At 38.1% G+C, this 23,489-nt stretch overlaps 1 protein-coding gene across 5 annotated transcripts in view; it reads left to right on the forward strand.

Moving 5' to 3' along the window:
• Positions 1–23,489, forward strand: part of LOC135732762 (phosphatidylinositol-3,5-bisphosphate 3-phosphatase MTMR3) — a 29,256-nt gene that overhangs the window by 4,732 nt on the left and 1,035 nt on the right. For 4 of the 5 annotated variants that reach the window (XM_065251059.2, XM_065251058.1, XM_065251061.1 and 1 more), the window contains 18 exons: positions 836–920; positions 1,001–1,066; positions 1,273–1,389; positions 2,286–2,368; positions 2,730–2,896; positions 2,979–3,072; positions 3,155–3,268; positions 3,354–3,511; positions 3,591–3,725; positions 3,935–4,046; positions 4,135–4,330; positions 5,324–5,509; positions 5,654–5,824; positions 5,894–6,036; positions 6,104–6,923; positions 19,302–19,412; positions 19,922–20,010; positions 22,388–22,414. In XM_065251059.2, the coding sequence (XP_065107131.1) occupies positions 918–920; positions 1,001–1,066; positions 1,273–1,389; positions 2,286–2,368; positions 2,730–2,896; positions 2,979–3,072; positions 3,155–3,268; positions 3,354–3,511; positions 3,591–3,725; positions 3,935–4,046; positions 4,135–4,330; positions 5,324–5,509; positions 5,654–5,824; positions 5,894–6,036; positions 6,104–6,923; positions 19,302–19,412; positions 19,922–20,010; positions 22,388–22,414 (2,792 nt within the window). In that variant the 5' untranslated portion in view covers positions 836–917. The remainder of the gene's footprint in view (positions 1–835; positions 921–1,000; positions 1,067–1,272; positions 1,390–2,285; positions 2,369–2,729; positions 2,897–2,978; positions 3,073–3,154; positions 3,269–3,353; positions 3,512–3,590; positions 3,726–3,934; positions 4,047–4,134; positions 4,331–5,323; positions 5,510–5,653; positions 5,825–5,893; positions 6,037–6,103; positions 6,924–19,301; positions 19,413–19,921; positions 20,011–22,387; positions 22,415–23,489) is intronic. The other variant, XM_065251062.1, reaches the window with a different exon arrangement.

Raw genomic sequence — 23,489 nt, forward strand, 5'->3', positions numbered from 1 at the left:
AATGCCCCTACATTTGAAAGCAGCTGATGGAGATTTATTACTAATCAAGGAACCGGCTTGACGACTGTAACATAAGGAAAACAAACACTACATACAATAAATAAAACCGCCAAGTGTTTTAAAGTGTTTAAGTGCTATAATTGGGTCCCCAGTGCATCTATTAACCTAGAAAATGTGATCAACCCAGTAACTTAGTATTGGTCAACCATTCTCTGCAAGCATGGGAAAAAATAGGTAATTGAAATTTGACTCCCCTTGTGATGTCAGAAGGGGATCTTATTATATAATACCGCCCCTTTACCTGCACTATCCATCCAAAAACGGCACATTTTTGCTTAAACCTACAACGTGTCAATTTTAACATGTTATAATAAATTATCTATGTGGTATTTTGAGCTAGAACTTGACATATGTACTCTGGGGACACCAAAGATTTATTTCACATCTTAAAAATATCCTTTGAAATGTCTGTACGTCTCAATTCTGCTGGTGAAAGTAAAACACGCCTTGCAGATTTAACTTGTCCTGACAATAATAAAAAGGATTTTTGGTGTGCGATCTTGTTTCACATAAATCTTTCCTAATGAGATTCCTGTCAACACATTTATATTTTATTTCAAATAAGCACACTGCTAGTAAAATATGTGTTTTATAATAGTGTGTAATATTTGTTGTATCGCCTTTAATTAATGCAGATGTGAATAAAATGAAGACAATTCATACATTTCATCTAAAGAAAAATATAATGATCGCTATGTTGGTGTACTTTATATTGTGTATGCTCATTATATATATATATATGTTGTGTTATATATGTCTTGTTTGTGACTGTCAGGCTATTCAGCGTGGTGAAAGTTCAGGACTGTGGCCTGCTGGTTTCTGCACAGTAATCCTCTCTGCCCACCCTTCCTGGGGCCATGGTAAAACCCCAAAACCTCTTTATCCTGATTTACTGAGAAAGATGTTGCTCTGCTCTCAGATCAGTACTTTGTGTTTTTAGGTCGAAGAGGAGGAGCAGAGTGTGAAGGTCAATGGCAGCCCTGATCCACAACACCAACAATTACAGGTAAATACAGAATAATACTGCTTGCTGAGAAACATGCACCTGGAATTATGAAGGATCAAGTGTCGTTTTTAAAAATGTAGTTTAGTATCTTCTGGACCGATTTTCTCTTTTTAAAGGCCACTGTTTGTATTTTTACAGATGACTGATCTTGTTTTATTTTCGTGAGTTCAGTTCCTCTTGTTTTAATATGGTTGATGAATGTTCAGGTCTTATTTCCGTTGCTGTATGGTGAGCGTGTGGAGTATGTGGGAAGGGCTGAAAGGTCTGTCATCACTTTAACCAGCTACCGGCTTCACATTGAACTACAAGACAACATCATCAATGTGAGTGTTTGCATCTCGAATGCCGAATGTAGCATCTATGTACGTATATATCTATGGCGCGATTGAGTGGAGATGGGAACTAATTAGCATATTAATTATTATTATGCATACTAAATGAGGCAAGGTTGTAAAGTTAAATGCAAGCTGATTCAAATTAGGGGTGTTACAATACATGGATATGGATTGATGCATCAATTAAATTTCTACAGCAAACGCAGTAGAGGCGGCAAAAACACGCTATTCGCACGTAGCTGGACGCTTAAACATTTCTAATTTACACGCTTCATTCACGCATGAAATTCTAAGAGACCTTCACATGGAAATTCGCGTCATGGGAGGGGCTTCTGTGACTCTGCTCGCTTTATGTAATCATGTCACTACTAGAGCAAGCTCCTGATTGGTTAATGCAGCGCGATTTTCCGCCAAAGTTCAGATTTTTCAACTCGCGCGTCATTCGTGTGAACTACGCGAGCAAATGAGGCGGATTCGCTGCGAGACCTCCAGATGTGCGTAAACATGTCTTCACATTGACTTAACATTGAAATCACTCGCGTTTGACGCCTCTACCGCAGCTGGTGTGAACGCAGCATAACGATACGATGCACAGATGCCACACCTAATCGATAAGAGGTACCTTTATTTTGACACTCTCCGCATCCTTATTTCTTGATGTAACGTCCATCTACGCATTTCCGCCAAAGCTCGCATTTTTGTTTACTTTCATGTGCTAGTGTCAGCAAGTGAATGCTATACATCAAGAAAGCGGCTGTAGCAGTGAAAACACCGCAAAAGAGGCAAAAGACGTGACCGCTATCAGATGCAAATGATCGATTATAGGGGGTCTTTAAATACACAGTTTTGATGCTGTCCTGTGTCTCTTTGTGTTGATGTGTCAGGTTCCTCTACAGCTAATAGAAAGCGTGGACTGTCGTGATATGACGCAACTACATCTCACCTGTAAAGACGGCAAAGTTATCAGGTGCCACCAACACACTTATCATCTGTTAAAATAGAGCTGCTTTGCTTAACAAATGTGTCCTGCCTGTATCTTATTTTACTACAGTACATGTTGTGGTTAGTCATAATGAAACAGTATATGCAATGCGGTGAACTTCCATTAGTGAAACAGAGAAATAATGTAGCCGAGACTCGATTTTATGCATTACTGAAAATGTGGCTGTGATATATCATTGGTTCATCTTTTCCATCTGGTCTTGGTTACATCAGAAATGCAGAACGTATTACACTTTAATAAAATAAGTAAACAATATACATTAATGTTACGTTGTTATAAACAAACCTGCTGCACAGTGATTGGCTAACTGATCTTTTGTGTTTAGATGTCACTTCATGTCGGTCGAACAGTGTCAGGATTGGTTGAGAAGGATAAGCGCAGTGGCACGTCCGCCGGGCAGGTTGAAGGAGCTGTTTGCCTTTACGTTCGTCTTGTGTAGCACCAATTCGTCTGCAGAAGAGAAAGTGTTGCATGATGGGATATGTCGTGCAGGTGTGCATTTGCATTTCAAGCTGATATGTAAGTTGATAGTGAATGTGTAAATCTTTACTTTAACATGTGACCCCAACGACAGGAGGACACGAGCAAAGGTTTAAGAGTGAGATGGAGAGGATGGGCTTTCACACCCACAGTGCCTGGAGAATCTCCAACATTAACAACAACTACAGGTGACACACGTCAAACACACCGATGCTCATACAGCCACAGGTGCATCATATTTTTGACCCGTGTGTGTGTGTGATGTCTCAGGTTATGTGCCAGTTACCCCGAGCAAATCCTCGTGCCTGCTGCGGTCACAGATCAGCAGCTAGAAAACGTGGCAGCGTTTCGATCTTGGAAGAGAATCCCAGCTGTCGTTTACAGGTGCATGTCAGAAGTCATTTACATTTCTGCATGGCATCAAAATTGACTGAAATAAACATATCTAACGCATGAACCTTTATCTCAGACACCGAAGTTCGGGCGCTGTGATCGGTCGCTGCGGACAGCCGGAGGTCAGCTGGTGGGGTTGGAGGAATGCAGACGATGAGCGTTTGATACAGTCCATTGCTAAAGCCTGCGCCGCAGATCCACCGACGAGCAACGGCTCTTGCATCCACGACTCTGGTAAGCGACGTGACTCTTATCGGTTTGGGCTGGTTTTGTTTTTCCTCCATCATCCTAACTCCTCATCTCTGTGTTTTAGATCCTCACACGGCCAATAGGAACACAGAGTTGGCACTAAATGCCACGCCCCCTCAGAAGCTGCTAATAATGGATGCACGTTCATACGCCGCAGCGGTAGCCAATCGGGCGAAAGGAGGCGGCTGTGAATGCCCAGGTAATGATGCTGCCTAATAAGTCGTCTTAAGGGGCGGTCACACTACATTGACTTCCATGTGAATTTTGCTGCATATCTAAGTTAAAGTTTGGTGAACTCATGACATGTCACAGCATGGCTTTTCCCCACCCATACCCGCAGTAATGTCTTAAAAAAATATTTGCATGCTTAAAGTGGAGTGTGATAGCATCATGTGTGTATTCTTGTAGAGTATTACCCCAGCTGCGAGGTGATGTTCATGGGCATGGCCAACATTCACTCCATTCGAAGGAGCTTTCAATCTTTGCGGACCGTCTGCGCTCAAGTTCCCGATCCGGTGAAGTGAGTATTCCCGCAGTTTTCCCATCACATATCGTTAACTGTAACGATCCTGTTTTAGCATGTCCTGATATATTCTTTCTCATCACAGTTGGTTGTCTGCTTTGGAGGGCACAAAATGGCTGCAGCATTTGTCTCTGTTACTGAAGGCGTCACTGCTGGTGGTGAACGCAGTGGATCGAGACCACAGGGCCGTCCTCGTGCACTGCTCAGACGGATGGGACCGGACGCCTCAGATCGTGGCACTGTCCAAACTGCTCCTGGATCCGTTCTACAGAACCATTCAGGTCTTTTTAAACACTAACATTTACTTTAGGGATATTCATATTGACCGAAAGTAATATTTAATGACCGATTAATATTATCTGTTAAAAGAATTTTTTTTTAATGCACAGTGAGTTTGGGCACTTTTCTATCATTCATTTGTGAATGGCCAGTAAATAATGCGAAATATTGCTGCCCTGATGGTCTGGTAAAGTAATCATTTTACTGCATATGTGTCCATGGTTTGGAAGCTGCACGGAGACGTGCGTGCGCAAGATGACGCGGTCCGTCTCGCGTGTGTAGGGACAGATCTTTACTGATCACCTCTGTCCTAGACCCTGAACATACATCTCTTTTTAACACAAACAGAGAAAGACGACGCAAATGCAAAATGTGTCCTGCTTTTGAAATGGCCACCGTGGATATTAATCCTCTGGACTGATTGCGCACACGTGCTAAACTGTTCGCTTTAAGTGCTTATATCTTCTGTATGTGAATGTTGATTCATACCAAAATGCTTTTTTGCATAGTTGTGTTTGACACATGAAAACGTCTCCGGTTACGTCTGTAACTGTTGTTCCCTGAGAAGGGAACGAGACGCTGCGTCTCCCTTGCCATACTTCCTGCGTCCCTGTAACACCGTCTTTGGCAATATTTCAGATAGCGATATACTTCCTGGCTCCCGCATCACCCTGTCTTTGTCGTTAAGCCTCACCATTGGTTGAATTTGATATACACATTCAGACGCACTTACCCCTGGAGGCGTCCTCAAAGTGTCAGCGCAGTGACGCAGCGCAAGCTCCCTCAAAAGGGAACTGTAACAATGTATCTTAAAAGGTAACACGATGTAACCTGGCTCTCACTTGAAATGTGTCCCCACATTTAGTCCTTGAATTTGAGGGTATTGGACCTGGAAAGTCCATGAAAGGTCCTTGAATTTGAAGTTAACTAAATTGTGGGAACCCTGAATCAGAGAAACTTGAGATCAAGTATGTGGATTTCTTCTGTCTCCGCAGGGTTTTCAGGTGCTGGTGGAGATGGAGTGGTTGGATTTTGGTCATAAGTTTGCCGATCGCTGCGGTCACGGTGAGAAAGCAGATGATGTGAACGAGCGCTGTCCTGTGTTTCTACAGTGGCTGGATTGTGTGCATCAGCTCCTGAGACAGTTCCCATGTTCCTTTGAGTTCAACGAGGCTTTCCTGGTACGGCGTCATTTCTCTTTGCTTAGTTGTCATCGTGAAGTACAGTCACAAGACCATCAGCCTGAGCTACAGTTTACCCATAGCTTAATTTCTCCTGGAAAAACCTGAGGTTTACCCGAGTCTCTATCGGCTGTGTGTCTCCAGGTGAAGTTAGTCCAGCACACGTACTCCTGTTTATTCGGGACGTTCCTGTGTAACAGTCTTAAGGAACGTGAGGAGCAGCAGGTTCAGGAGAAGACCTGCTCTGTGTGGTCTCTGCTGCGGCCTACAAACCCAGCCTTCCTCAACATCCTCTATTCACCTCGCTCTGAGACGGTACCATCTGAAACATCTTCTTAAACATACGAGTCTTTGAGTCCATCTGATTTTCTCAATCATCTTCAGGTTTTGCACCCGGTGTGTCACGTGAGGAACCTGATGCTGTGGAGTGCCATCTACCTGCCTAACTCCGCCCCCTCGACACCCTCTGATGAGTCATGCATGCCGCACTCCGCCCCCGTATCACCCGAGGACACACCTGTTAGCAGGTAAACGTGCACAAGCGTACTGATTTGCATGTACAAATTTGCATATTTATAAAATACATTTTCTCAGGTTACCAAAGACTCGGTCATGTGATGACTTGCCAGCAGCTACTCAGAATCACCGCAGCAGCGACCCCAACCTGAATGAGATGTTGCAGGACCACCTGACGATCACAACCGAATCGAACAGTTCACAATGCAGCACCGATGACAGTCACAGTACATCTGAGATGACGTTGGACCACAGGATCGACTGCATGAAAATGCCAGGAGACAGGACAAAAGGGGCGGAGCTCTGTGTGGAAAACGGAGTGACTGACAGCCAATCAGAACATGTTCTGCAGGAAGATAACATGAACTTGGAGTTTCGAATCAACACGTCTGCCCTTAGTAGTCCTGAGGATTCTGCCTCCTCAGACGGTAGTAATGCGAGTGCCGAAGACCAAACATCTGAGCATACCGATGATCCAACCTACCAACCGACGTCCCAGATGCTGTTGGCCGCTCCTGATGACCTAGCAGTGGATAATGATGTTCCCTTAACTAACACGCCCAGTCATGAACCCAGCACAGAGGAACCACACTGTCCAAACAGCACACTACAGTCTCCTGATGACGTCATCTGTGGTGATCATCAGTACAACAGCACTGATGTGCAGACGGCAACCGGAGGCGACGCTTCCCTCACGCTGCCCCACAAATGCTCATGGGGTTTTTCAGAGCAAGAGCCTGCAGTCACCCAGCGTTTAACAACATCAGGAGATGAAGATAAAGATGAGCTGAGACTACACAACGATGTTGTACAGGTACGGCAGATGGATGCGGAGCGTCGTCTGCAGGTGGATGCGTTGAAGAAGCTCTGGAGTCGCCTGCATGTCAATGGAAAACTGGTGAGGATCAGATTTCAAGCGTTAAGTGCGAGTGATTTACATTTTAAGTCAAGATAGACATTCGGCAGTGCAATTCACGCAAATTGAGCATTTTGGGCTCACAAGTTGAACTTTGGCGGATATTCGTGCCACGTTAACTTGCTCTAGTATTGACGTGATTACGATGTAGCGAGCTGAGGCAGAAGTACAAAACAACAATGGAGGACAAAATCATCGTCGTTGTATGTGGACACCTGGGGCCTCATTTATCAACCGTGCGTAGAAAATGTTCTATATTTGTACCTACGAATGAAATTTAGAATGTGTCTAAGTACAAAAAAATCGGGATTTATCAAACGTGCGCACCGGGTTCGTACGCACATCAGTAAGTAATCCTTGATGATAAATCCCACTTGTTCTTAAGCACCATGCTCGTGCACGTTCATGGTCATTTGCATTCCGAAACGCCTCCGATGAACCATATATGGTGACAACACCTCCCGTTTTAAGTCACGTGGTTGTGCTTTTTCCCACAGAAATTGAGTTACTGGTGGATGAGGTTAAATCCTAATAACACATCCTGTTTGGTTTAGTTAGTGCGGGAGGAATGACTAACAAAAGAAAACAAATCTACATGTGAACATGTTACCAGTGAGTTTAATTCCGTTGAATATGAGCAGAGAACACTTCCAGAAATAAAAAAGTGGGTTGACATTAAATTAACAGCAAAAAAAAACGCGTCACAGCACACCGACGTGAAACGAGTGCAACTGGAGGAGGACAGACAACTTTCCACCTTGGACAGCAGCATATATAACCAGCATCATTGCCGCGATCTTTGAAAACGCGCTACCGGCGGAATGGATTATTTGCCAAGTCTTCCAATAACGCAAGCTAATCCATTGCGCTGTGTCAAGCATTTGTCGGAGACTTAATTTATACAAATCACATGTAGAGCTTTCACAGATACATATCACAAATAAATCATTATACTTATTTGCTGTTACCATACTGACATTGATAATTTTTAACACCTGCTTGTGGATAAAAAATAGACACTTCTTTACTCACTGGAACAGGGTCCTATGTAGTATCGCTATTCTACCACTAGATGCTGTGCGTACGCATACTCAGAGGTGTGCGTATATTTACACACATTTCTACGTATAAGTGCAATTTGATAAATTCCACACTTTGCGTAAAACTGTTCCTACGCACACTTTACGCACACTTCTGTGCGTACGCACGTTTGATAAATGAGGCCCCTGGAGCTTGTACTTTTACTGTGGGCTCACACCAGATGCGTTCGAGGCGTCAAATTCGTGTGTACCACGCGTAGTTGGACGCTTGAACATTTTGAGTTCCCTCGCTTAATTTGCGCGTGAAAAGCCGCGTGTGAAATTCTAGTCATTCGAGACATCCGCACGTCATGGGAGGGGATTATGGGGGTAATTTTAGGCCAATATTATTGAAAATGGACAGAGTAAAAGTCATAAATAGATATTACAACTTGTAAACACAAAACGCAATCTACAAATAGATTAAAAATCCACAAACACAGTCCTTGTGATCCGCAAATGTAAAACAAGATCTACGAATCGTCTTTGTGATCCACAAATATAAAGCAGGATTTACAAAAAGAAATCAGTGACTTGTACTTGAAAACCAGAATTTGAATGAATGTAAAGTGACTTCTTTGCAGATGAATATCATTTTCTATTTGTAGATTGTGTCACATTTGTTTTCAGAATTCTGACACTATTGTTTCGCTTTGGTGACAAAATAATGCCATAATCGTTGAAAATGAAGAGACTACAATTTGTAAACACGAAACAAATCTGCAAATAGGTTCCAAATCTGCAAACAAACTCCTCATGATCCGCAAATGTAAAACGAGATCTACAAATATATAAAAATCCACGAACAGACTCTTCATGACATACAAATATAAAATGCGATTTACAAATAGATTTAAAATCCGCAAACCAACTCTTTATGATTCACAAATAGAAATCATCGACTTGTACTTGACAAACAGAATTTAAATGAATGCAAAGTGATTTGTCTGCGCATGAGGGTCATTATTTGTTTGTAGATTGTGTTGCATTTGTTTTCAGAATTTTGGCACAACTGTTTCGCTGTTTTCCATTAAAAAAATCTACAAATGCCCTCCTCACAATTTGCAAACAAACACAGTCTAACTTGTATTTTCCAACCATTGTAAAAAGACATTCTTACACATTCTGTGCAAAGTTCAGCGTGCAAGTGTTGAATCTGTGTTTGCAGATCACAGGGCATTCACGAATCCTTCTGCACAAGTCTACAGATCTTTTTGGCACTATCTTTCCGCAGAGTTTGTCACTACGATCCACGCGTGTAGTCAGCCAATCAGGGGTATTGCTTCAAAGTAATGCCACGCCCCCTCAATAAGCTCTTTTCAAAATAAAAGCTGGGCTCACTGCCATTTACCGTTGCCGGTGTTACAGCGCTGAAAGGCGGCCAGACCGCGTTATCGATATTATATTAAGGATATTAAAGCATTTATGTATAGCATGGCAAATATGTAGCATTAACGTGAACTAGAACAACCCCTCTTTTAAGTTATTATCAGTGCCTGACAATTCAGCCGAGGTCATTAAATCGTTAAAAACACTGCATGAAGCGGTTTTATCATTAAAACATCAGTGTCTCTTCAACGAACATTTGCCGAATGTCAGCGAGCCAGCTGGATGGAGTGGAGCTGCTTAGGTGACGCAGCTAAAATAAAGCAAGCGGGTGCAACGATAATATTGGATGTAACTTGCCGTAATTAACAAAAACATGAGCCTTATTTGACAGCAGCACTAATTGAACTATTTGACCATATGCATTTGATATACATACCGTGACCGGAATGCACTTACAAATCGCGCTGTTATTAGAAACATTTAACTGTTTCCAGACTGAGCATGGAGACAAACAAGCGCAAGCCGTTTATAGAAGCAGCTGCCTGTCAGCGTGTACGGAATGAAGTCAAAACGGTCTCGGTTTTTAGACCGGCAGTCTGCCTGTGCCATTCCACCCTAATCCGGACTGCAAATTACATGTTAATATTATATCCACCATTTACAATCCTTCCTTTAAGGTCTGTTCTGCTTTTAACAGCTCAAAGCTATTACTCTCTGTAGCTTTCGAGTCCGTTGTAGGCTACAGGTAAATTTTGCAGTTGTTTTAGTTAACTTTGCAGAGCATTTTATTGTCGGAAATGGTCCTGGGCTGGGTTTTCCTATAACGATTGAACTTAGCACTCAAGAGTGCTTTCTACAAGGTAAAACGATCGCTCGCAGCTGGGTTTTAAGTGCTACTAACGAGTCGCTATCCCTTTGTCAAGTGCTGAAATGTCACTTACTGAATGACTCGTAATTGTAGCAGAAGCTTGTTTAGGCTAATGATCTTCAGCCGATGTGCACTAATATTTTTTAAAATATTATTAATTATTGTTCAATGACTTATTAAATGTTTTAATAATTTGTGCATCATGAAATATTCTTTTTTCATATTTAGTTAGGACTCGTCACACTGCGCAATGCCTTCTGCATTTTATAATATAGTTTAGATTTTTCTTTTTATTTGTTGTTTATTATCTATGTTTATTTATTATTAAGGATTATTGCATTGTACCGTAAATATTTATTTGGTTTCTTTAATCAGATGCCATACCCTTCAAAAAAATATTTTTTTACTGTAGCCTAGATGAATTATAGCAGCAATTGGTAGGAACCATTTATCAATTTGCTAGTACCAACTTTTACCAAAATTGTACCAAATACGTTTTCCTTCTTAATTAATTTATGTTTAGTAATTTAAATTTCATTTCTCGTTTGAATTTTAAATATATTATATTAAAGTAATTTAAACAAATAAACAAAGAAAAAAAACCCAATAAATAAATATAGCCTACATTTAAAACATTACATTATCGTTATTGCAGGAGTGCAATTTGCTGGTTGTCCTGCAGGTGACCTTGTAACACTGCTGTCTTACGATGCACTTATAAATTAACGATTACTCCAGAGCACTCGTAGATCTACGATGATTTTCGAGTGCTACTTAAGCTACAAAGCTTTTGGGAAACGGCCCATAATTCTAAGATGAATTTTAAGATTGTTTTTACGATCTACTTAGCGATGCTTTTGGGAAACCCAGCCCTGCTCGTTTGGAATTTGCCTGGCGCACAGCTCTAGTCAGAAAGATTAAAAGGCGGGCTTTGTTTTTAAAAAATGTAATGCATTTCTTGATACTACAATAATGAACAAGTCACCCATTTATCAAGTATCGATTCATTATTTTCACTTAATCCTTTTTGCTTTTTTCAAAAAGTAGAATAGGCACGCATATTCTGCATTTAGCCAAAATTATGACTGTGGCATGAAGAAACTTTCCTATTTTAGTGAAAAATAAATAAGTTCTTTTGCTATTATTACGTAGCATATATTGATGATTTTTAATAACAAATATGAACGTTTTAAACAAACTAAGTACACTGATAAAAATAATATGAAAAAAATTATACGCTGGATTTACTAAAAAAAAAAAATACAGTGCATCATTTTTACATACACTTTTTAAAAGTAAGTTTTACATTGAATTTAAGCCTTTGCAATTTAAGCAATTGCAATGTTTAAGTAAGTTTTACATGGAGAAGCAATTAGGCCTACTAAAAATTCCATGTAAAATTTACTTTAAAAAGTGGATGCAAAAATGATGCACTATATTTTTAAGTTAATACAGCCTATTATTTTTTTTATAATTATTTAATTTCCTTCTCACAAATTTTACATGATAAAATTTAGGAATTAACTAAATAATGTGTTAATCTAGAATTACTCACATTTTTGCATTATTTTCTACTCAAAAATAGTTTTTCTTTTAACCTATTTTTTATATAATTGACTAATTTTATTTAGTTAAATTTACTAAGCCACAAAACATTTTTTACAGTGTAAAATAAGAAAAACGAAGTAGATAAAACCGCATACCCAGCTAGACACTCAAATCGAGCTAGGCACTCAAATCGAGTCAAAACAGTCTTGGCTTTTAGACCCGCAGTCTGCAATCCACCCAGTGTTCGAATTATGTCAAAGCTTATGGGGGGTCCCCTAGCTAAGCCCCACCCCCCGGCCAAGCTCCACCCCCCTCATTATAGGGTCGCTGTGATTTCACAACGTAAGATGTGATCGTCCTTGATCAACAATCATCTGATCCTGGTTTTAATCAAAGAAACCCCAAATTACCCTTAACTCAAACTCTAAAAAAAGTTTACCCCTCAAATTAGTGTGAAACACTGGCAAGGGCAGAACTTTTAAACAGAATAGGGGTGAAATAGGGTGGACTCATTCTTAAATTACATAATTTTACTATATAGTAGTGGTTAAATGGATGATTACATTGCGTTTTTTGAGTCATAGAATTTTAAAGATAGTTATCATGCCACCAGGTTCAAGGTTGCTGTCCCCAGCACTCACAGCAGCCCCATTTGCGTAATTTGCGGGTGGTATACGTCCCCACCGCTTTATGACCAAGTTGATTGTGCCCCAAGTTGAACTTCCGACCACGAAGTAATTCTTGCGTTCATAATCATAATTAGGGTCCATATTCATTTAAAACGCATGGACAACGCATGACGCGCCGCCGCCTTCTGCTTTTCAAAGCGGTCGCCTGTGAACACGAGTTTTGTTTCAGACGCGTCTATTTGAGTGCACTTGATGCACGTTTAGATTTAAAATAAACTTGAGCGCAACTTGATACCTTGATAAAAGGTAAATGTAAAAAAAAGGTAAACATCTACCGGTAAGTTATATATGTAACAATGATTAATCTATTAATAGTTATTCTTCATCTATTTCATGATAACGCTAGGGGAAAAAATATAGGAGAAAACATTTGATCCTTTCCAGCAGTTTTTGAATAAGTTTAATTGAATAATATTAAAATACCTTATGGTAGGGCTGCATGATTATGGCAAAATCATAACTGTTTTAAGACTATTTGCATTGAATTGGAAACGATATTTTTGGAAAATATATTAATTGCAAGGCTGCAAAGAATAGTGCAGTGAGGATTTAATTATATTATTTTAATATAGTCAGTGGTGAACTAAAGTGGGCCGGTCTAAGACATGAAACTCCAGGGCTGCATGTGACATTTTTACAAGGTTTTAAAAACACATGCAAAAGATACTTTCTACAAATAATTATTTATTTCTGAAAGATGCGTAGTTGAGCGATAGGCTAAGTATTAAAGAGACTATAAGTTATTATTATTTAAGCGTGATTTCTTCTGCTTTCCTAATAAAATATTTTGTGTGACTGTGTTGACCAGCCGTCAGTCTGAGTGGATAGCTTTGCCACTGTTATGAAATAATTGTTTGAGAAGATTTAAAAAAAAAACCCTTAAACCTAAAGATTTCTAAAGATTCTTACCACAACTGAGGTAAAAAATACTCCACACGCAGATAGAGACATTAACTCGTCTGTCAATTCCTCCAGAAAACAGCATGAGGCGCACTTGCGAGTTTCTTTATTTCGGACAGAAGTCATTTGAATTATTTTATTGCGAAATTGGGACAAATAATGGACAGTATCGCTTTGTGACACGCAAAATGAGGATTTTAAATTTATTTAGTATTTTAATTTTAATAAAAACCAGGGGACCCCCCTAATTTATATTTTTGTGCTTTATGGGGGGTCCCTTAAGGCTTATAGGAGGTCCGGGACCCCCCCAGACCCCCTTCAATTCGAACACTGATTATCCACCCTCACCCGGACTGCAGGTGACATGTTAAAATTATTCCACCCGTTACATCAAATTATTCCCCCCCTCCCCTTCATTGTCCCCCAACCCTACCACCAGTGAATAAATAAATACATTAAATAAAAACAAGCACTTTAAACAAAAAGCACACAGAATTCTTTTTTTGGTTTTTAACTGAATTCTAAACACTAAAGTTAATTCCTTAAAGTTAATTAAGGGTTAATCCCTAGTCCTCCCCTCGCGAGTTGTTTTTTGTTCAGGGCCTAAATGTGCATTGAAATATAGTTGATGTATTTCATAAAATTAATAAAAGATATACAATTATAAATTATTGTTGAATTATCCCTTTTTCCAAGTATGTCATTATGCACAATGTATCAAACTTTGAAAATGAAACAAAAACAATAACTTAAAAGTCCTTTTAAAAGCAGTAGTTATTAATGACATAACTGTATATACTGTACATTGTATATTTTGCACGTTTCTCATCCTCTTTTTAATCCTGCTTGACTGAAGGCTTCCGTTAGAACGTTTCTCGTTTGTCGTAAGGTTTTTGTACATTAAAGCTGTTGAGTTTCTCCCGCGGACTTTTCCCCCTCGCGCTCGGGCACGCTGTCTGCACGCTGTATATGAACTTGAACGCACCGCCTAAAGTCAAGGGCAGGGCGAACACTTCTAGTTCTAAACAGGTTAACTGAAAGCACAATGACATTAAATGAGCTGACGCCTATTTCGTTTTTTTTTTTTTCGCAGACGCGCACAGCTCCAGTCAGGACATATTAGCCAGTTTTGTATATCAGTAGGTTCCAAACTATTGCAACCCCATACGTATTTACAAGACCTACATTTTTTTATAGAAATATAGGGAAAAACACATTTGTTCCCTTTTAGTAGTTTTTTAACAAGTTTACTTAAATAATATTAAAATATAGGGTTGCACAATTATGGCAAAATCATAATTGTTTAGGCTACTGTATTTGCACTGAATTGGAAATGATATATTAGAAAAATACAATGAATTTTCAAGGCTGCAGAGAACATTATAGCAGATATGGCTACTGAGGATTTAATTATATTATTTTAATAGTCAGCGAGTCCCACTCCGGCCCTCATTTTGAGTGTCTAGCTGGGTGCACATTTTTACCGACTTTCTTTTTCTTATTTTGGTAAAAAATTAACAAGTTCTATTATTATGTAGCATACATTGATTTTTTTTATAACAAATATGACTGACTTATTCATTGGCAAATGCAGAACAATGAGGAGAAAGCAAAGGTAGGCTACACGCCTTTCTCCCTTATATGATTAAAGGCTTAAATGTAATTTTTAAAACGAAAGCACATGCTTGTCAAATTTATGCTGGGCTGGATAAATGCAGAATCAACAATATCTTAATTTTTTTTCGATTTATTTGTTCGTATTCATTGACACTTTTTTTTTTTTCGTGTCAATAGCACGGTTGTCTTTTTCCTGTCACTCAGCACGAATTTCTATAGCCTATATTGTTTTCCATGAACACAAATACATATATCAAATACTGCCTGACGAAATTTTTTGACCGAGCCAGCATAAATTTGACAAGCATAAACAGTCCGCTTTCGGTTTAAATTTGTTTTTAAATTAAATACATTTTAAAATTACATTTAGCTTATGTTCCCCATGATTAATCTTCTCATCGCAAGGTAGAGGCGTGTCGCCTATGTTCTACATGTTCCTTGTTGTTCTGCATTTGCCAATAAATAAATAAATAAATAGGCTACTTAGTTTGTTTAAAACTGTCATATTTGCTAGATAATAATAGCAAAATAACTTATTTATTTATCACTAAAGGAAGGTTCCTTCAACGCCACAGTCATAATTTTGATTAAATTCAGAATATGCCTGCCTATTCTACTTTTTGTAAAATGCAAAAGGGATTAAGTGAAAATAATTACTTGATAAATGGATAGCCTAATCAGTCCTGACTAGAGCTGTGTGCCAGTCACATTCCAAACGAACAGGGCTGGGTTTCCCGATAACGATTAAACTTAGCACTTAAGAGCGCTTTCTACGAGCTACTTAACGAACATTCGTTGTTCATTTACGTGCGTTTCCCAAAGATGCACGTATAACGATCGCTCGCAACTGGGTAATGCAATAATCCTTAATAATAAATAAACATAGATAATAAACAACAAATAAAAAGAAAAATCTAAACTATATTATAAAATGCAGAAGGCATTGCGCAGTGGGACGAGTCCTAACTAAATATGAAAAAAGAATATTTCATGATGCACAAATTATTAAAACATTTAATAAGTCATTGAACAATAATTAATAATATTTTAAAAAATATTAGTGCACATCGGCTGAAGATCATTAGCCTAAACAAGCTTCTGCTACAATTACGAGTCATTCAGTAAGTGACATTTCAGCACTTGACAAAGGGATAGCGACTCGTTAGTAGCACTTAAAACCCAGCTGCGAGCGATCGTTTTACCTTGTAGAAAGCACTCTTGAGTGCTAAGTTCAATCGTTATAGGAAAACCCAGCCCAGGACCATTTCCGACAATAAAATGCTCTGCAAAGTTAACTAAAACAACTGCAAAATTTACCTGTAGCCTACAACGGACTCGAAAGCTACAGAGAGTAATAGCTTTGAGCTGTTAAAAGCAGAACAGACCTTAAAGGAAGGATTGTAAATGGTGGATATAATATTAACATGTAATTTGCAGTCCGGATTAGGGTGGAATGGCACAGCCAGACTGCCGGTCTAAAAACCGAGACCGTTTTGACTTCATTCCGTACACGCTGACAGGCAGCTGCTTCTATAAACGGCTTGTTTGTCTCCATGCTCAGTCTGGAAACAGTTAAATGTTTCTAATAACAGCGCGATTTGTAAGTGCATTCCGGTCACGGTATGTATATCAAATGCATATGGTCAAATAGTTCAATTAGTGCTGCTGTCAAATAAGGCTCATGTTTTTGTTAATTACGGCAAGTTACATCCAATATTATCGTTGCACCCGCTTGCTTTATTTTAGCTGCGTCACCTAAGCAGCTCCACTCCATCCAGCTGGCTCGCTGACATTCGGCAAATGTTCGTTGAAGAGACACTGATGTTTTAATGATAAAACCGCTTCATGCAGTGTTTTTAACGATTTAATGACCTCGGCTGAATTGTCAGGCACTGATAATAACTTAAACGAGGGGTTGTTCTAGTTCACGTTAATGCTACATATTTGCCATGCTATACATAAATGCTTTAATATCCTTAATATAATATCGATAACGCGGTCTGGCCGCCTTTCAGCGCTGAAACACCGGCAACGGTAAATGGCAGTGAGCCCAGCTTTTATTTTGAAAAGAGCTTATTGAGGGGGCGTGGCATTACTTTGAAGCAATACCCCTGATTGGCTGACTACACGCGTGGATCGTAGTGACAAACTCTGCGGAAAGATAGTGCCAAAAAGATCTGTAGACTTGTGCAGAAGGATTCGTGAATGCCCTGTGATCTGCAAACACAGATTCAACACTTGCACGCTGAACTTTGCACAGAATGTGTAAGAATGTCTTTTTACAATGGTTGGAAAATACAAGTTAGACTGTGTTTGTTTGCAAATTGTGAGGAGGGCATTTGTAGATTTTTTTAATGGAAAACAGCGAAACAGTTGTGCCAAAATTCTGAAAACAAATGCAACACAATCTACAAACAAATAATGACCCTCATGCGCAGACAAATCACTTTGCATTCATTTAAATTCTGTTTGTCAAGTACAAGTCGATGATTTCTATTTGTGAATCATAAAGAGTTGGTTTGCGGATTTTAAATCTATTTGTAAATCGCATTTTATATTTGTATGTCATGAAGAGTCTGTTCGTGGATTTTTATATATTTGTAGATCTCGTTTTACATTTGCGGATCATGAGGAGTTTGTTTGCAGATTTGGAACCTATTTGCAGATTTGTTTCGTGTTTACAAATTGTAGTCTCTTCATTTTCAACGATTATGGCATTATTTTGTCACCAAAGCGAAACAATAGTGTCAGAATTCTGAAAACAAATGTGACACAATCTACAAATAGAAAATGATATTCATCTGCAAAGAAGTCACTTTACATTCATTCAAATTCTGGTTTTCAAGTACAAGTCACTGATTTCTTTTTGTAAATCATGCTTTATATTTGTGGATCACAAAGACGATTCGTAGATCTTGTTTTACATTTGCGGATCACAAGGACTGTGTTTGTGGATTTTTAATCTATTTGTAGATTGCGTTTTGTGTTTACAAGTTGTAATATCTATTTGTGACTTTTACTCTGTCCATTTTCAATAATATTGGCATCATATTACCCCCATAGGGGATTCTGTAATCACGTCACTACTAGATTGGTTAACGTGGTGCGTTTTTCGCCAAAGTTCAAATTTTTGAACTTGGCCATTTCCAGATTTTTGAACTTGCACGTTTCCCTCATTCGCGCCGCAATACCTCCAGACGTGTGTAAATGCGTCTTTACATTCACTTAACATTGAAATCACTCTACCGTGGCTGGTGTGAATGCAGCATTATAGAAACAGGAATATAAAGGATCTTGCTTGAAAGAAATTGAGTGAGGAGCTTGGACAATGTGGTAAATTGAAAAAAAAAAAGATTTTTACTGAATTTAAGATATATAAATATATATACACATTGAGGCTACAAGCTAGCTAACGCCGGCAATTTGAGCATATTTGCATCTGAATTTTACGCTCGATTGACCAGAGTTAACTCAAAATGTTCAAGCGTCCAACTACGTGCAAATAGCGCAATTTATTTGCTTTATTCATGTCTTTTGTTAAAGGTGCAGTGTGTAAATTTTAGCGGCATCTAGTGGTGAGGTTGCAAATTGCAACCAATGGCTTAGTTCACTGCTCACCCCTCGCTTTTGAAACACATAGAGAAGCTACGGTAGCCGCCACTGGACAAACACGTCATTGTCGGAGACAACTTAGTAAAAAAATTGTCAATTAAGGGCTTCTGTAAAAAAAATGGCGGCACAAAATGGCGACTTCCATGTAAGGGGACCCTCTTTGTATGTAGATAAAATGGTCTTGTTCTAAGGTAATAAACACATAACGGTTTATTATAAAAGGTCTTTATACACCCCTGATAATATAGTTTTGTATATTATTTTTCATTTCTGTCAAGAGATACTTCTAAAAATTACACACTGCACCTTTAACGCACAGTAATGGGGCATACACATCACATACTTTGCTCTAGATTACTTGCGGGATTTAACTTCGTGTCACGCAAATATTTCAGATAGCGATATACTTTCTGGCTCCCGTGTCACCCTGTCTTTGTCATTAAGCCTCATCATTGGTTGAATTTGATATACACATTCAGACGCACTTACCCCTGGAGGCGTCCCCAAAGGGTCGCTCGAGTTGAATATTTTTAACTTGCACGAAGAGGTGTTTGAGGTGAATAGCGAGTGTTTTGCGGCAATCGTGGCATCCAAATGGTGTTAATCGCGTCTATTTGCATCTTTGCATTGACTTTGTTTGTAATCTACTTGCGCAAATCGTTGAAATCACGTTTGGTGTGTACGCCCCATTACACTCCCCGTTTTTTCTCTTCTGCAGACATCATTGCCGGATGGTGAGAATAACTTTGATCCTGGCTGTTTACCGCGGTGCGGTACTGAACTGCTGTCAGAGTCCAACTGGGAGCAAATTGAACAACAGGACCCAGAGGTGAGCTGTGAGGAGAAAACCCTTAGCACAAACACACAGACGTACTGAAGTCATAACAGCAGGTGTCTGTGACTTTCATTCAGATTATTTAGTTAGCTAGTTATAAAGCGCAAAAGGTCACGGGTTTGAACCCAGGGAACAAACATACTAATAAAAATGAATAGCTTGTAATCAGTAGCAACCGGTGACTTCTCTACCGACCATACTTCCGGTCATATGGTATGGCAGATGGTCGAGGTGCGGGAAAAGATTGCAGCGATTAGCAAATAGCAACATGACACTTCAAACAATCCAATCAGTTGGACGAAAGTCCAGCCCTATCCTCATTCGGATATACGTCACGACAGGGAAAATAAGACAATCCCTACTTCAATTTCATGGCGACTTTATATGTAAATGTGATTCCTCAGTAAGATTCTTATATTTGACCTGAAAGAGAAAGTGCTGAGACTGTGATTTGTATTGGCTTGCAAACATTTCACCCCTTATCCTGCTCTGTTTGTATCCAGGTAAGACAGTGGTACGCGGATCACCCAGCATCCCGTTGCTATGGATGCAAGAGGACGTTTTGGTTGGCTGCAAGAACACAACACTGCAGGTATAAATGTGATGAATAAATCACAGTCTGTGTATCCAGTATGTACGTCAATACTTTCAATCTCTTTCTTTTCACTGTACCGTGTCTCATTGGCTGTTGACCCTGTTAGATACAGAAACAAGCACTGGCGGCCAGTGACTTCTCTACTCGCAGGACAATAACTTAACACTAAACTCTGATTACACATGAGATTAAGCGAGTATCTGGCAAACGTGAGCGTCTTTTTAATCCTAAACCCCTTCAAAGGGTCTGCAGCAGACATGTATTTTGACATGATGGGCCACACACGTGACGGGCTAACTACATGTTGTGATGAGCTTCGCATTGTGTGCCCTCGAACAAGAAGTCACTGGCCGCCACTGGAAACAAGCCTTTCACACTAACCGAGTTAGACGACACATTTCACTTTATGAGCATCACTTTGAGCTAATGCAGTATCAGACAACTTCATCAATCATGATAACACGATACTAGAGCCCGACCGATAAAGGATTTTGAAGGCCGATACCGATACAAATGTTTGTTGGTTTTAAAATCCGATATATTGGCCAATATATATATATATATATATATATATATATATATATATATATATATATATATATATATATATATATATATATATATATATATATATATATATATATATATATATATATATATATATATATATATATATATATATTGGCCAATATATCGGATTTTTATTTCAGAAACGGACAACAAAACATTAACAGATTTCCCTAACATTAGTTATTTGTAGTTATTTATGAGTTTCAACTAAAATAATATGATGTAGTATGGTGGACCTGAAGTGCAAACCATAACAACAAAATACTAAACAACAACAAATAATTAAAAAACACCACAACAAATTAAAAAACACTGCAACAAATTAAAAAACACCACAACAAATTTAAAAACACTGCAACAAATTAAAAAAAACAACAACAAATTAAAAAAACACTAAAGTAAATTAAAAACCACTACAGCAAATTAAAAAACACTACAACAAAATAAAAAACAAATACAAAATAAAAAACACAACAGCAAGTTAAAAAAACACTACAGCAAATTAAAAAACACAACTTCAAATTAAAAAAAACACAACAGCAAGTTAAAAAAACACTACAACAAAATAAAAAACAACTACAAAATAAAAAAACACTACAACAAATTAAAAAACTAAACTACAAATTAAAAAACACAACAACAAATTAAAAACACAACTACAAATAAAAAACACAACTACATTAACCTACCGGAAGAAGTAGGTACCAGTGGTAACTAATTTGTAGTTGTGTTTTTTAATTTGTTGTAGTGTTTTTTATTTTGTAGTTGTTTTTTTATTTTGTTGTAGTGATTTTTAATTTGTTGTAGTGTTTTTTTTACTTGCTGTTGTGTTTTTTATTTTGTTATGGTTTTTTATTTTGTTGTAGTGTTTTTTAATTTGTTGTAGTGTTTTTTTACTTGCTGTTGTGTTTTCTATTTTATTATGGTTTTTTATTTTGTTGTAGTGTTTTTTAACTTGCTGTTGTGTTTTTTATTTTGTTATGGTTTTTTATTTTGTTGTAGTGTTTTTTAATTTGTAGTTGTGTTTTTTAATTTGCTGTAGTGTTTTTTTAACTTGCTGTTGTGTTTTTTATTTTGTTGTAGTGTTTTTTAATTTGTAGTTGTGTTTTTAATTTGCTGTAGTGTTTTTTTTTAATTTGTTGTTGTTTTTTAATTTGTTGCAGTGTTTTTTAATTTGTTGTGGTGTTTTTTAATTTGTTGTTGTTGTTTAGTAATTTGTTGTTGTGGTTTGCACTTCAGGGCCACCGTAAAATGCGTTTTAAAAAGAAACTTGTTTCTTTTATTGTCACAACAGAACAGAGGAACATCAAAATATCTTTATTACTTTTTTATCTATTAAAGTTCTGATAAATAAAATGTATAAAAATACAAAGTTAAGATATGAAACGCAAAGGCCTTTGAACAAAAACACAACAACAACCAAATCAAAGTTACCAGTTTTAAAAAACTTTGTTCATAAATATAACTTTGAATAGGACTGGAGACAAATTCTGTTAAGTTCTGATAAATAACAACAACAACAACAGCAAAATATAAATTGCTGATCACTTGACTCAGGCAGTGGCTAGATGCCTAAATCTGGACCCCACCAGCAGCTACTGGTTCAGAGCGCTCTAATGAAATCTGATGAAGGCTGTTTCGTCCGGGTTTGTTTTTTTAAATATTCATTTATTGGCCATTATGAATGCCGATAGTTTGGAAAATGCCTAATATCGGTCGGGCTCTACACGATACAGCCGTCAGTTGATGCTGTGGATGAGTTTCACTCTTTCCTGTCCTTTGTGTTTGTGTATTTGTGCTGCAGTGGCAGAGAAGCTGTTGAGGAGGACTGGTAAGATCTCCTGCATCTGTCTGCATTGTCTCATGCTTCTCAATGGGTCTCATTCATTAAGCAGGCGCACGCACAAATTTGTGCATATGGATGTTTACACGAACAAATCGTGATTCAACAAAAACCTTTGTATCAAAATGTCTTCTAAATGTATGCAAAAATGTAAGAAAACCTAAAAGCACTCGTACGCAATAATCACATATGCTTTAATCAGATACTGGGGTCTGGGCTATAATAATAATGTTGATATATACAATTTAAATGATTATATTTTATATTATAATATTTTCTGTATGTTATATTCTTATACATTATCTATATTATTATTATTATATACATTATATTATAGCCTACTTATTTTTTCTACACATATGAAGAAGATGCACATAATAACAAATCTTCACGCTTTCCTTCCTCACTTTTTAAATCTCTATATGAAAGTGTCTGCTTAAAGGGACATTCCACTTTTTTTGAAAATATGCACATTTTCTGGCTCCTCTAGAGTTAAATATTAGATTTTTACGGTTTTGGAATCCATTCAGCTGATCTCTGGGTCTGGCGCTAGCACTTTTAACATAGCTTAGCACAAATCCATAGAATCTGATTAGACCATTAGCATCGCGCTAAAAAATAACCATAAAAAAAAGAGATTTTTTTAAGCGGATAAAAAATAAGAACTATATTGTATGGTGGAAGAGCACTTACTTTGCATCACTCCTGACTACTCCCCCTCTCGCTCAAATTTCCGTCAATATACCTGTGCCCGAGATCGCCGTACAATATAGTTCTTATTTTTATCCACTTAAAAAAGTAAGAGTCTTTAAATAGGGAAAACATGGAAGTGTTTGGTGGCTTCTAAATTCATCCCTGTTTGGATCCTAAGGAATGAATGGGGCTAGGCTAAATGCTAACACATTCACAACGCGCTGTACAAAGATTAAGTGCACGCATTGAAAAAAGATTGGTATGTAATAATTGGTCTAAATTGAGGTAAGAACATAGTAAAATATTGAAAAACAGTGGTGTTTGCCTTTAACAGCAAAGTGTTTCAGTTCTGTGTGTGTGCGCGCAAGTA

This window comes from Paramisgurnus dabryanus, chromosome 5 (genome assembly GCF_030506205.2).
Source record: "Paramisgurnus dabryanus chromosome 5, PD_genome_1.1, whole genome shotgun sequence".
In the NCBI taxonomy this organism is placed as follows: domain Eukaryota; kingdom Metazoa; phylum Chordata; class Actinopteri; order Cypriniformes; family Cobitidae; genus Paramisgurnus; species Paramisgurnus dabryanus.